Here is a 15,396-nt window from a genome sequence, read left to right on the forward strand (position 1 = left end):
CAGGGAGGACGTGACCATCAGAAAGATTGCTTTCAGACTGTGTATGGCGACTCCGACTGGGACTGCTTTAATTCCAGATTGGTAAGTTCAGCAATTTGCAAAGCTTATTTTGTGGCGGTGAAATGTATGCAGTATTGTAGACGCAGACACAGTTAAATACATATTACATGCAGCACGATGTGGGGATATTCACATTGACCGCCGAACGTTGACCTTGGAACAATAGGTGTGGAATAAACAAAGGTGAACACGCTTGTCTAGAACGCCGGAGTGTCCAACTCGGGGCTGCGCGGGACACATCTAGAGATAACACGTGGTTTGACATAGATTTCATCTGAGCATGCGGGGCCCCTTAATGCGCCTGCACTGCATATACTGCGCTTGTTTGACGCCGTGGCTGCATCAACGCTTTTCGCCGTTTTGGCCGACCTTAGCCCGTCCCCAAAAGCAGCTACAAATCCTTTCAATATCATCAAAATTCTAAACGTTGCTGTTCTGCCTTCATTGGTTTACTTACGTTATACACGTCTGTTTTTGTTTGTGTAGAATGACCAGCGTACAAAGTCATTGATTTATGTATTTCTCTCGGAGGCGAAAAGGTTTGAGGCCTGTGTACTTAGATTTAGGTGCACGTTAAAGAACCCCATGTGGTCGAAATTTCCGGAGCTCTCCACCACGGCGTCTCTCATAATCATATCACGGTTTTGGGACGTTAAACTCCAGGCATTATTATTATGTATATGCCTCTATTCCAGCTCCTTGATGTGCAATCAATTGAACAAACTCGTTTACCACACGTAAACAGAATTATGCGTCAAATTATATTAGGACAGCCTGGTTAAATCGATAACATATTGGCGACAAAAAATTGATACAACGAAACTCGAAGCATGCAGTTCAGGCACTGCATTTCTAATTATCTGCCGCAGTTAGTCAAACAAACTGAAGTTTTTCATGGTATTGCATTTATGCATGTGTATTATTTATTAAGCATCGTACTCAAAGGGAGTAAGTCATAACAATATTATCACAATAATATTACTACTACTACTATAATAATAATAATAATAATAATAATAATAATAATAATAATAATATAATAATAATAATAATAATAATAATGGTAATGACGTCTCGGTGGCGGGGTTTTCTTTTCGCGCTCCTCCACCGAACAAAAATGCTCCGACGTCACTTTTCCATAAACGTGCGCGTGATGATCATGTCTTGGTGAAGGCACGCAAAACTCCGTGATATAAATAACGTCGAATGTCTGTCAATTCAGAAGCACTCCCTAAATATGCCTGTTAATGTGTAGCCCAATTCCTCGTCGTGCATCTGTGTGGATGTCACAAAGCAGAAGTATGACTTCAGAAATATGAATGGTTTGTTATAGCAGCGCCTGTAACACTGCAATCGTGTTGCGTCACGGTCAGGTGGCCGCGCAGTGTTGCGATCTGTGGCATGGACTGTAAGAAATAGCAAGCATGGTGCAAATCAAAGCGATAAGTGTAGCTCAGTCCTACACAAATACTGCAAAACTTGAGAATAAACATTAATGAAGTTCAATAAGACACAAGAGATGAGACGCGCTGAAATAAGCTCATTTAGGTAGCGAAAGTAGATAATATGGGACGTTATTTTGTCACTGCTCACTGAAATGGTCACTGTGGAGCTCAAGGTGTATATGTTCAATTTATACTATCAGTGTCAAGGAGTTGTACGACACGAATACCCAGCAGTAAGATCAATCGGACATGTTCATTTTGCACAGGGCAATATAAAGTCTGGCTGTGTGTTACACTTTATAGCACAAGGAACGAAAAGAATGGCGCTCGCGCTGTTCTTGTTTTATTTTTCGAGAGTTGGTTCTTCGACGCTATGTGAATGCTGGAAAACTATCCATCAATAGCCGGGGTTTCAATAATAAATATTCCTTGCAAACAGACTCAGTATGTTGGTATTCGAGTATTGTTGTTCATATATTGGGATCACTTAACTAAAATGAAAATTTTTCACTTCTTAATTTTTCAGTTCTCGTTGCTGTTCTTATGCTGGTATGACAAGGAGCCCGAATATGTAGAGGTGCTGTACCCTCCAAAATGCTCAGTTTCATTTTATTTAAATTTTTTTTTGGAGCAGAGCTCTTTTGCTTTTTGTTGTGCCATTATGCGTTGGTATAAACTGTCACCATATACACAGTCTCTAGCTTTCTAGCCAGCGTAACGGGTTAGCTTGGCAGGGGAGCGCGGTGTTTGTTCTCTTCTGTTCTGCTTTGCTCCCCGAACATGTGCGCCTGGCGTTCGCTCTCCCGCTGAGCAGATTTATACTGCACGGGTTGCAGTAACTCGGGCGGCCGAGACAACGAGTACAGAAAAGAAAAATCCCTAGCGAAAACATCTCTTTACAAGGCAAGATTCGAACCCGCGTACCTATGATCCGAAGGCGAGCATGGTAACTACTCGGCTATCCAGGCGCGCTGGCATCGCCAAACATAGCTTTATATAGCATATTATGACCAAGGCCAAGGAGTGAGAATATACACACACACACACATATATATATATATATATATATATATATATATATATATATATATATATATATATATATATATATATATATATATATATATAGATTGAGAGCACAGGTCAGCAAGCTGACTCCGGAGTCGAATCATTCAGACCCAGATCGGGCTCTGAGCCTGAGTGAGCTCCACTTTTTATTGACGACTTACCGTCTCATCTAGTCAACTTCAACATTAGTAACAGCCTCATATATCGCCTTACGTTTATACTCAAGTTTATTCACACACACCTCAATGCGCTCGCGTTCATGCGCCACCTGAATAGTTATTGGTCATTGGCGTGAGTTAGGGGGAGGCGTTGTGGTGTTTTGAGGGACGTTCCTAATAAAAAATGACACCATTTCCCGCTAAAGGGGAACATGAGGCGATGCGAAGCCGGAGCACTTGGACGACCGCGTTCCGTTGGCGTTCTTTGGGCATGCTACCGACCTCGCGTCGTGGAACGTGAAGAGGAACGCTATGCGCGTCTTGTCTTCTCTCTAGCCTGGCCGTTAATTCTCACAGGGCGAGCGGGGAACGCGTTCGACAGGCGTGCGAGAGGGGGGCAGCGTAGGAGAGGAGAGAGAATGGGAGGGGACGCGCATGCGCTGGTGCTCATCACGGCGTTGCGCAGGAGAGAATTTTGTCATGTCTGGCAAGGGGAGGGTAAAGGGAAAGTGGAGTGGGGGTAAATGGGAGAGGGGGAGGGAAGAGTGGAAGTGGAGAGGGAGAGTGGATATGGGGTGGGGAGAGGGGGAGCGGAGATGGAAAGTGGAGAGGGGGAGGGGGGGGGAGGTTGAGTGGAGAGGGTATGCGCATGCGCAGTAAGGGTGGCCACGCCGCACACCACCACCACCACCGGATTGAATTCCGCCATAAGATACTTTGTATCTAAAATATCTCTTGTGAGTCGCATATTTCAGAAAAATGTCCTTACTTGATTAAAACCACTCATAACTCGCATTTGAAGGTGCACGGTGAAGAGGCGTATCGTAGAGCACCGGTTATGTGAGATATTGGCATTAAAGAGAATGGACACCATGATTGAAAAGACCAAATTTTACGCTAACGGGCTCACCAGTCGACTCCCTAAAGTTTATTCAGACTCAGGTCAATGCAGGAGCCTGAGTGAGTCCGGCTGACTAATATGTTACAGAGTCTGAGTCGTTAGTGAGTCCACTTGAGGAAAGGCTTCGTGAGTCTAAGTCACAGTGAGCCCTCAGAAGAAAAATATATTTCTTGGGTGAGTCTGAGAGAGCTCCCATTTTTTGCCGACCTATGATCGAGAGAAACAAAGAAGTACAAATATACAGATGAAAAGAGATTAAATAGAGAGAAGAGCGAAAAATGAAGCAGGTGATCAAGAAAGAAAGGCAAAAATGAAGAGAAACAAAGGAATCCATTAACGTCCGCACTTCCTTCAGGCTTGGCACCATTAGCGCGAAGCTACCTTATTTTTTTCCTCTTGCCACGCGAAATAAGCGTCAATGGCTACATTATTTAGCTTTTCCAGTATTCCGCTCTACACAAAGTATTTCGCAGATATCGGAATAACCGGTGTGAACTGCGCATACGCGCGCCTTACTGGAAATGCGCCATACGCATAAATACGCCCGAAAAACATAGCCGCACGGCCAAAAGCGGTTGCCGTCCCCCTCGAATCCATCGCGTGGTCGTCGTGCGCTCTGCAGCTCGTTAGATCCGTAGTGATGCTTGTAATTGGTTTAGATTCACGTCCCGAAGCTTCGTCAGCCATGTTTCGTGTGGATTCGCCGCCGTTTCCAAGAGATATACTCAAACACTTGGTTATGTAGACTTAGCGAGTAGGATGGGCGCTTCGGGAATCTCGGAGGAGATAAATTAGGCGTGTGCTAGTTCTTTCTTCCCCTCCTTAGCTAGCGCCACTGGACGTCGGTGGTTTGTTTATCATTTGATTCCAAACATAACGCAAGACGACCAAAGCAAGCAAAAAGTTGTTAGGTAAGCAAATAAGCCTTGGCCCTGTCTGAAATGTTCCATCTTTCGGTAGCGATAGTGGTCATACTATTTTCTTCATCGACCATACGCGGATGCGGGGACTAACGGTAACGCGGGCGTTGCTGGCGTATAGACGCCTTACTCTGCCCAGGCGGCGCTGGGAAAAGCGCTGACACCGGCACCCTCATCGCAGCCCTGGCCCTATAACTGGTTCGTGCAAAGACAACCGCCCGCAAGCGAACGTCCATAGGACACAAAAAGAAACCCTTTTTTGTTTGTGTCGTGGCGTGGTTTCCTGAACACCATGGACCTGGACAGCTGCTTTCGCCAGTCCACACTTCAGAAAAGTAGGAAGCTCATCAAAGCGAACTGCGGCACCGTGCACGATAATTTTAAGTTATTTCGGCGCGCAGCCACTTGCAAGTACAAGCGAGCATCGTACAACATCGGTTTCAAGGCAAGCACTCCGACGTCCGTTCTGTAGCGCCTAAATGCATTAAATTAGGGTATATACTTAATGTCGAAGCGATGAAGTGCATAGTTCAATTTAGCTAGCTATGTATCTCATGCTCAGCGATAGAAAGCTCGCTTCATCAAGGACGAATGTCCCGGCGATTTTCGCCTTTTCGTCCTCGTTCGCATTCTCCCTTTACCATTCCCTGCGCGCGCTTTAGAAGAATTCATTACGCGTCTTAGAATGTTCTGCGGGCGGCTGTGTTCCGTTTGCACATACTGAATATAGGGATACGTGGGTTTCCGCTTTCGCGGGGCACATTTGAAGGCAAATAGAACTTCAAGGTGGTGACGACGAACAGTTTGCGATTCACATGTATGAAGCACGTGTTAGCATTTCCTAGTTCAAACCGAACCGTAGGGCCTTCAATGCGTACGTGTGCGATGCTGTGCGATGATGACCAATTCAGATTATGGGAAGTGGCAGTATGCGTGATGTTTATCACGCATCCTCAGTCTGCCTCTAGCTGCTCACTATGCGTTACACGGCGCGCACTGCGGTCAGTGGGTCTGTTGAATTTCATAGTCAAGGTTACCATGGTTCTCTGTCAGAACTACGCAAAGCAACAACAGCAGAGCCATATTATCACACATTCTCACGCGACCGGCTGTGGAGAACGCGAGTAATTCACTTACCCAACACGTTCAACGGACCGTATCCAGCGCTCTCGCCTTTCTGCTTTGTACGACAGCTATGGAAATCGGTGAAACTGAAAGCGTTGTCATTCAATCCTTTACGTCCGTGTCATTTCACAACGCAACAATAGCGTCGATTGCAGCGTTTCTTTGTATCGCATGTAGTTATCGCGTCTACTTTTGCTTTTGCCATCATTCTGTCGAGCGATCCAACAAGGAAGCCTATATTTTTCGTGTTCTGCACAATAAACCTAGTTGGAAGTTAGCGCTCGTCTTCGTGTACTTTTTGTCGTCGTCCCGAGTTCTCGCTATAACGTTTGTCATGATCCAACAAATTCTTCATCACGGCTCGATGGCGCATCCGACTAGCGGAAGAAATTGGTAGCTCTCTATCTTTGTGTTAAATGCGCGAAACACGCAATATTAAGCTAAATGATGTTTCGCACTCGCTAGCTGCACCTGGTACCCCAGCAAACTATGCAAGGGAGGCGTACTTCGCACTACCCAATACTGCTCCGACAGGTGGCGCTACACGTCTTCTAAACTAACTCCAGAGTCTGAAGTCTGTGTTCAGGCGTAAGTACGCCAAAGCTCGTTTCCGAGCGTCACACGCTATCCGACATTCCGCTACGCCTTTCTGTATAGCGGCGTCTGGCCGCGGCGGCTGCATTTTCGATGGAGGCGGGAACGTTTGAGGCCCTGTACTCAGATTTAGGTGCCGTTAAAGAACTCCAGGTGGTCGAAATTTCCGGAGACCTCCACTACTGCGTCCTTCATAGTCATATCGTGGTTTTTGGAAGTTAACCCCAGATAATATTAGAAGATTGAATAGCAGTGAATTTGAATGGTTGTAAAAGTTTTAACAATCATTCAAATTCACTCCTATCCGCTCTTTTGAAAAACACACTCTGTGTCTTATTTCTCAGACACACAATAAAGGTTGCCGTGAAACAAACACAGCGCGTTGTGCTGCAGGGCCACCTGCACAGCTATTCTATGTAGAAAAACGTATACACACGCATAAATTATTAATATACGTTGCGCTCATATCTTTTTGGGCATGCTAGTCCTGCGGAGGGAACTGTACGGAAGTTTGCAAACAATACCGGAAACCCTTCTCCAGCATCTATATGCTTCATAGGGCTCTCCAAGCATGGTCACGCTGTAACGCAAATTCAGTACTTGTAACAATGATGCTATGGAGACAAGACTTTCACGCCGTTAGGAACCGCTGATATTCACCTTGCATCTTACCATCGCCTCTACCGCGTGTTCACTACATGCAAGGTCATCCAGGTGCTGTGCGGCAAAATGAAAAGAAATGCCGAAGAAACGCTGAGCGCGTTTCGACGGTATACTGCACTTTTTTTCTTCCACTCCACTTTGATTCTTCTTCTAGTACAAACTACAAACTTCCTTAAAACAAATAGAAATCGACTCTATGAGACTTTTTCATTGATTAGCAATGAAGTGTTCGGCCGAATGTCACATACAATCTATTTTTAGATGAAAACCACCATTATAAACAGGACGCTGAAATTGTGAACGATTGTATATCTTTGCTAGTTTCACAATTTCGTTTTCAAAAGGAATGAAAGATTACTTTCCCCCAAAACACTTTGCAAAAAATACTCTTTCCTCAAAACCAAAAAAAATGAGAATAGTCATGAAGAGCGTGAGCTTGCTGTTAAAAGAGAAGGTGTTTTTTGAATGCATGTAGCTGGCAGAGAAACTCGGAAATTTCAAAATTATTACGTTAGGTGGTCTAAACGGAACATCTGTGGTGGCGCAAGCGCAGTTTTGTAAATAAATGTACTAATAATGAATAATGGCGTCTAGGTTTGTCTTACATATGTTATCGCATGAAATTTGCATATAAGATTTATGAGTGATGCAATTATTAATAATCCTGGCAACGCCATGTGACAATGCCCCAATAGACAACATACGTTGCCAAATTTACGTTACGGCCTCGGTGTTATTCCTATTTTATTATCGCAATAATTAATGTGTGTCACGCTTATGAACAAATTTTTCTTCTGATTTCAGCCACTTCGTAAGTCTGGTATCAACACGAGGCGCAAGGTATTGAAGGCAGCCCGTGAAATCAGGGTAAACTGCTCTTCTCCTTGAATGAGGATGGCTCAGTATAAATGATATGCAGGCGATTCTAGACGCTCCCGTATTTGTTCGGCAAACAGTCATTTCATTGCGCAGAACGTTTGAGGATATTATATATATATATATATATATATATATATATATATATATATATATATATATATATATATATATATATATATATATATATATATATATATATTGTAACGGCGCCTCTGGAGCGAGAAAGAGGAGTGGGGGGAGAAGACGACGACGAGGACTTTGTTGCTGCTTCCGTAGCCTCCCCCCATCCAGTGCTCTGCCGCTGAGTGTTCTCAATAAACGCCTCCTGTCTCGTAACATCGTGGTCGAGGTGCTGGGTACGTCCAACCACGGAAGCTGTTCCACCAAGTCTTCGTCGCAGTCGTCGCCTTGCGGGTCTTCCGCCAGTGCAGCTTGACATGTCTACTGACGCTGACGCTGCGACATCAACGCCTGCTTGTCCTTCGCAGCCTTACAGACAGCCACGGCCCTACGGAGGAAAAGCTGGGGAAGACGTCGACCAGTGGCTGACCCATTACGAGCGGGTGAGCAAGAGCAACAAATGGGACGCAAATGATCGACTCACAAATGTGGTATTCTCGTTGACCGACACCGCGCTCGTCTGGTACGAGAATCACGAGGACGCCTTAACGACGTGGAGTATTTTTGTTGAAGAACTGAAAAGCTGCTTCAGTGACGCCGCCGCGAAGAAAAAGCGTGCTGAGTTCACACTCGCCCAGAGGGCTCAACTTTCTGGTGAGACTTGCACCGCATATATTGAGGAGATCTTGAAGCAGTGCAAGACGGTGAACCCATGTATGTCAGAGGAAGACAAGGTTGGGCATCTCTTGAAAGGCATCGCTGAGGACGTGTACTACTTCCTCATCGGCAAGGATAACTTGAGCTCTGTGTCCGATGTCATACGGCATTATCGGACCTTCGAAACGTTGAAGATGCGCCGAATAACTACCAAGTTTGGCCGTTTGTCTAACGTGGCGACTGTAGCAACTATTGACGTGAGCTCGTCGTCGGACCTTGCCTCAACGATACGCCAAATTGTTCGCGAAGAGCTTCTTCGGCGTGAAGAATTAACCTCGTCCCCGCCACGTTTCGCGAGTTCCTGCTCAGCGCAAGATCCCTCCATGCCAGGCCCTGTTCCAGCATGGCAGTCCGTGAACGCTACCGATGTCCGTTATCACACGGAAGTGCCACGTCCCATGGCGCCACCTTCTCTGTGGTCCGACTACCAACCGCGTCCTCGTTTCCCCCGCCGCTATCGTAGACCGGCCACTGGGTACGACACGGAGCCCGAAGGTGTTGCGTATTCCCCATATCCAGATATGCATGATTACTTCGACGAGACGCGTGTGCAGCGACCGCCTTCCCCGGTGTGTTAGAACTGTGGTGTGCCTGGCCGCATCGCGCGGTTCTGTGAGCGCCGGCAGTCATCTCGATATGAACGACCATCGGCTGGTACTCGGCGCAACGACGGGCACACTGGTAGTCGATGGCCGGCCCACACGACATCGAGGGATAATTTTGCACAAAGGAGCTTCAGGAACACCTCACCAGCCTCCGACCGGAGCTTGACGCCACCATCAGGACCTCGACCGCGCCGTTCTCCATCGCCACGGCGGCGCGTACCGTCGCCACCGCCGGAAAACTAACCAGCGCGGCCGATGGGGGTGAGGTCGCTGGAAAATTGCATTCAACAGATATACCTCCTCCCGTTTTTATGTTAAGGAACAAGGTGCATGTGTGTGTCGATGGAGTACCTACTGTGATGTTATTTGGGGCAGGACCGCTCCAGAAAGAACCAGACAGCACGCCAGTGCACAAACACACGTCCCACTTATATTGCACCCTTCACGCATGGACAAAAAACATACATTAAGACATTGCTAACAAAAAGCACGCGGACTAAACTAAATGAATAAATAGAACGTCCGGCCTACAGTTCAGGTCGTCGGGGTATTCGCCTGGGCCGTCGTTGCTTCCCCGTCGGCACCTTTCAGTGGCGAAGACGTGGTTGCGGCGCCGTCACCTGCCGTGACGAAGTCGGAAGACGCAGGGTCGCCGCGTTGAACTCCAGCGGTTCTGCGACGGAGCCGACGACACACGGGTTCCGGCGGCAGCGAGTTGTGCCCTTGAGCACGAACAGTACGCCTGGGAAGCCCACGCCAGCCCTCCTGGAACAGCGGGTCAACGGCAGGTTCAAACCCGGCGTCAGCTCTCCAAGACCAGCGGGGCACGGGCAGGTTCAGGCACCCGGCGTCAGCTCTCCTAGACCGGTCGTCTAGCGGAAGGCTGAGCTTTGGTGGGAGTGTCACGACGTGGCCGGGGTCGTACCTATGGGCCAGACGCCCAACGAGGTAGTCCTGCCTCGAACGACGCACCTCGCGCACTGTCCAAGCCACGGGTCACGCACCCTCGAGGCCGCGCCTCACGAGCTGCCGTTGTCTTCCTCGTCGGCCCCGCACGGCACATACACATCACATCCACTTCGCCACCGCACGGCACACTGTTGTCATTTTTAGTTTCGGTTTCGCGTCCGCACAGCACATATTATGACATCACCCCCTTTTCCGAGAAAGTTGTTTGCAACTATTCTACTACAAATGCGCGGGCGAAACGAATGGTCACTGCACTGCACGGTCACTGTACGATCCCTGCCATGCACTGCACTGCACTTAGGGGTCGCAGGTACATAAAAGCGAAATGTTCACAGACGACTGCTTACAGTTCGGTTGGAACACTACTGTACAAGTAGGTTTGCTATGTTCGCAACTGGGAGTCAACTAGTTCACGACTGAGGGCGAGTAGTCTTAGAACCACGAGGCTACCTGAACGGCAGTTATGCGCGACTCAGGTAGTCGGCTCCGACATTGTCACAACCCTTTATGTAATGAACTGAAAATGAATACTCCTGCATAAGGAGACTCCACCTCAACACTCTGTTGTTCACGTGTTTGGCGGAATTTAAATACTGTAGCGGCTGGTGGTCTGACTGAATGACAAAAGGTTTGCCATAGAGGTAAATATGAAATTTTTGCACTGCCCAAACAAGTGCTAGGCATTCCCGTTCGATTGTTGAATAACGGGTTTCTCGGGGCAATAAATTACGACTTGCGTAAGCAACTGGGTGCAGCACTTGGTCCTTTCCCATCTGGAGCAATACTGCGCCCAGGCTTGTATTGGAGGCATCTGTGCGAAGAACGAACTCCTTCGAGAGGTCGGGAGCAAGGAGGATGGGAGCATCACCGAGCTTCTTCTTGAGTGCCGTAAACGCTTTCTCTTGAATTGCGCCCCATGAAACAGTGTGGCTTTGTCCCTTTCTTGTTAGGTCCGTCAGCGGCTTGGTCAGTTCGGCGTAGTTAGGTATAAACTTCCTGTAATAGTCGGTCAAGCCAAGAAACGACTGCACTGCTTTCTTGGTCGTAGGTCGTTTTGCGGCAAGAATCTTGTCGAGCGTTTTGAGAAGCGGTTCAACTGTAGTCTCCCCGATTCGATGTCCTAAGAATGATATGCTTCGCTCTCCTATTTCACATTTACTTGGTTTTATGGTGAGGTGAGCTTGGTTAATTCGTTCAAAAACTTGTCTGAGGGTGTCGATGTGCTCTTGCCAAGTATCGGTCGCAATGATGACATCGTCGAAATAATGGTGAACGTTGTCGACACCACCCAGTACTGATCTCATAAGGCGCGCGAAGACTGCTGGCGCCGTTTTAATGCCAAAAGGCATGTAGAGGAAGTGATAAAGTCCAGACATGCTGGAGAAAGCAGTTTTTTCACGACTCTTGGGATCCATCGGTACTTGCCAGTACCCTTTCGTGAAATCAAATTTGGAGAAAAACTTCTTTTGTCCAACAAGTGCAAGAACTACATCGATGCGTGGTATTGGCTCGCAGTCGGGGACCAGAATCTTGTTCAATTCCCTGAAGTCTATGCACTAACCGAATCGTGTTGTCCGGTTTCTTGACCACGACAATGGGAGCGTGGTACGGTGACTGAGACCGCTCAATAATACCGAGTTTCAGCATCTCTTGCACTTCTTTTTCTACGCTTTCTTGTAAGGCAAGGGGGATGGGGTACTGCGGAACATGCACAGGCTTATCGGAGGTCAGACGCAGCGAACACTCCACGAGTGCTGTTTTGCCTGGCAAGTCAGAAAAAATGTCCGCATACTCTTGAAAAAGTGCTTGCACATTCTGAACTTGTTCAGCAGTGAGGTGTGGTGATAGCTTGACATCCGTGCTGAACTGCGTGCGATACAAGCTCAATATGGGCATTTGTTTGACTTCGTCTTCGCGGAGATTTTCCTGGACCTCTGCAACAACTGACACCTGTTGTGGTTCCGTAGATTCGCGCTCTTCGTATTTTTTTAGCATGTTGATATGAAAAATCTTGTTTTTCCCGGACACATCGATGACGTAGTCAACATCGTTTATCCGTTCGATGACCTGGAACGGCCCTTTCCACTGCATTAACAGCTTGTTGGAGTCAGTCGGCAGCAGAATTAAAACCTTGTTGCCTGGGCATAGTTTTCTAGGGCGACTTTTCCTGTCATAGTAGGTTTTTTGCTTCGCACGAGCCTTCTCCAGCTGTTCATGTGCTATCTTGCAAGTCTCCTCTAGGCGATTGCGCAAATCAAAGACATAGGTGTAAGTCGTCCGCGTTTCTGCGTCTAGCCCCTCATTTGTCCACAGTTCTCTCAGCACGGTTAGCGGTCCTCGGACGTGGCGGCCGTAAATGAGTTGAAACGGAGAGAACCCGAGGCTTGCCTGTGGGACTTCCCTATATGCAAATAGCAGTGGAGCAAGGTACCGGTCCCAAGATCGAGGTCTCTCTTGGCACATTCTCTTTAGCATTGTCTTGAGGGTGCCATTGAACTTCTCCACGAGACCGTTCGCCATCGCATGATAAGGGGTCGTCTTTAGCATCTTCACGGAGAGAAGCCTGCTAACCTCTTTCATTAATTCTGAGGTGAAACTTGCCCCTTGGTCGGTTACCATTTCCTTTGGCAAGCCGATGCGGGAGAAAATCTCGACGAGTGCTTCCGCAACGTGAACTGCATCGATTGCGGGCAATGCTACAGCGTCAGGGTAACGAGTAGCAAAATCGATGAGTGTCAAAACGTATCGGTTCCCACGGTCCGATCTTGGTGAAAATGGGCCGATTAAATCAACCGCGACCCTTTCAAAAGGTGTCCGGATAAGAGGCATGTTGCCTAGTGGCGCGACTCCCACTTTCCCTTTAGGGGTAGTTCTCTGGCACTTGTCGCAAGACTTGACAAAGCGCTTGACGTCCCCATTCAAGTCAGGCCAATAAAATTCTTCCAGGACACGATCAGTAGTTCTTCTGATGCCTTGGTGTCCAGCCATGATACTTGCATGAGCGATGTCCAGTATACCGACCCGGAACACTTTCGGGAGTGACCATCTGTTTAAAGGTTCTTCCAGTGGCAAGGCGGTAGCGTCGATAAAGTAATCCTTTATCTTCAATGAACTCATAACTGTGACCCTTTCCCGATTTGAACTCTTTGTTCACTTTAGCAAAGACAGCTTTTAGGGTCGGGTCCTTTCGCTGCTCCTCGACGAGTTGCGCTCTGGTAACGTCAGGTAAGAAAGTTGTTGACACGTACAAAGGCTTGATCTTGTCTTGGCCTTGTTGTTTGGCTTCGGCTTTTGCCACGCTTGAAGAGACAGTGGTTGAGGTGACAGGGGACTTGGTCGGGTGTGCTTGCGCCGGTAACTCATCCATCTGGGTACGAGCCGCCTGCTTCCAGTCAGAATCTGGATCGTACGGTCCTCTGACGCCTGGAAGGTTTCCCAGCACAAGGTCGTAGAGGGGTCGATCCATACAAGCCACTTTCAGCATCCCTGTGAAGTACGGCGTGTGGACTTGTACAACAGCTTCCGGGAGATGGCTAGTTGATCCGTCTAGGACAACGACGCCGATATTCTTGCCTGTGAGGCACACATCAGGAACGAGCTCTCGTCGGACGATTGCCGTGTTGCATCCCGTATCGCGTAGTACTCGAACCTCTCTTCCTAGCAGTAGACCTCCGACCACTGGCATCCCGTCGACCAGGAAACGTACTGCACCCTGCAAGTTGTCGTCGTCGTGGTGACTTGCGCAAGGAATCTTCCCTCCTGGACTGCTTGGATGCTTTTCTAGCTGCAGTCCGGGCAGATTCAGATTCAGTAAATGCGCACGACGAACTCAGTTTGTGGTCCCCATGCTGGTTTCGGCAGGTTTCTGTTATGCGTCCCGTTTTTCCGCACAACTTGCACTTTAGCATCTGCTTAGGTGGATTGCGGCAGTCAGGAGCTAAATGTCCGAAACGATTGCAAAGGATACACTTGAGTTGCGGTTTACGCGACGCTTCGGTAGGCTTTCCACCGGACTCTTTCGCGGGGTCAGGACCTTTTCCTAGATTAGTCAAATTCTGCGCCTCAAGGAAGCGATCCGTCAAATTAGCGAGCTCATCTAGTGACTTGCACTCTCGCTCTTTCAAGAAAACAACCAGCTTTGGATGGCAACAACGCAAGAATTGCTCAGAGATTACGTGATCCCTTAGATCTTCGTAGGTTTTCGATACGTTTGCCATGTCTATCCAATGGTCAAAATAGCTGGCAATTCTTGCTGCTAACTGTCTGCCAGTTTCACCATCTGCTGCTCGTGCTTTCCTAAACTTCTCTTGGTAGCCTTGCGCCGTGAACTGAAATCTCTGCAGTAGAGCTTTCTTTACTTTCTGGTAGTCAAGGGAATTGGCGGCAGTCATTCGGCCTATCACGGTTAACGCGTCACCCGTTAGGCACATGCTTACAGCGAGACCCCATTTTTCTTGCGGCCAATCCTGTCCTGTGGCTACGCGCTCGAATCGCTGCAGATAGGCGTGCAAATCATCGCGTTTCTCGTCAAATAAAGGCAGTAACTTCTGCGGATTGAGAGGCGAGGAGTTGCTGGGCGCAGTCAAAGCGTCATTCGCTGCTACGGGCATATTCTGAGCTCCTTCCTGAAGCTTGAGCTTTAGCTGCAGAATTTCGCGTTGCCTTTCGTCAGCTTCTTTGGCTGCCTCTCGTTCTGCAGCTCTCTCATCCCTTAGTTTAGCCTGTTGGGCCTCAATCCACTTGTTAAGCTCTGCACCCGAGAACCCTAGTTGGACCCCTATAGCGGCGAGTTTTTCCAAGTCCATGGTGCAGTTTGAACGTGTGTCTGTCTCGTGCGAAACTGTCTTCTTTCACTGGTTTAACGAGCGGATCCTGGCAGGCTCGCCAGTTTGTGATGTTATTTGGGGCAGGACCGCTCCAGAAAGAACCAGACAGCACGCCAGTGCACAAACACACGTCCCACTTATATTGCACCCTTCACGCATGGACAAAAAACATACATTAAGACATTGCTAACAAAAAGCACGCGGACTAAACTAAATGAATAAATAGAACGTCCGGCCTACAGTTCAGGTCGTCGGGGTATTCGCCTGGGCCGTCGTTGCTTCCCCGTCGGCACCTTTCAGTGGCGAAGACGTGGTTGCGGCGCCGTCACCTGCCGTGACGAAGTCG

At 48.1% G+C, this 15,396-nt stretch overlaps 1 protein-coding gene across 1 annotated transcript in view; it reads left to right on the plus strand.

Annotated features, from left to right (window-relative positions):
• Positions 1–9,228, plus strand: part of LOC119395025 (serine proteinase stubble) — a 50,360-nt gene extending 41,132 nt beyond the window's left edge. The window contains exons 7-8 of the mRNA XM_037662317.2: positions 7,739–7,801; positions 8,302–9,228. Of these exons, the coding sequence (XP_037518245.1) occupies positions 7,739–7,801; positions 8,302–9,228 (990 nt within the window). The remainder of the gene's footprint in view (positions 1–7,738; positions 7,802–8,301) is intronic.
• The last annotated feature ends 6,168 nt before the right edge of the window (positions 9,229–15,396 follow it).

This window comes from Rhipicephalus sanguineus, chromosome 5, assembly GCF_013339695.2.
Source record: "Rhipicephalus sanguineus isolate Rsan-2018 chromosome 5, BIME_Rsan_1.4, whole genome shotgun sequence".
NCBI classification, from domain to species: Eukaryota; Metazoa; Arthropoda; class Arachnida; order Ixodida; family Ixodidae; genus Rhipicephalus; species Rhipicephalus sanguineus.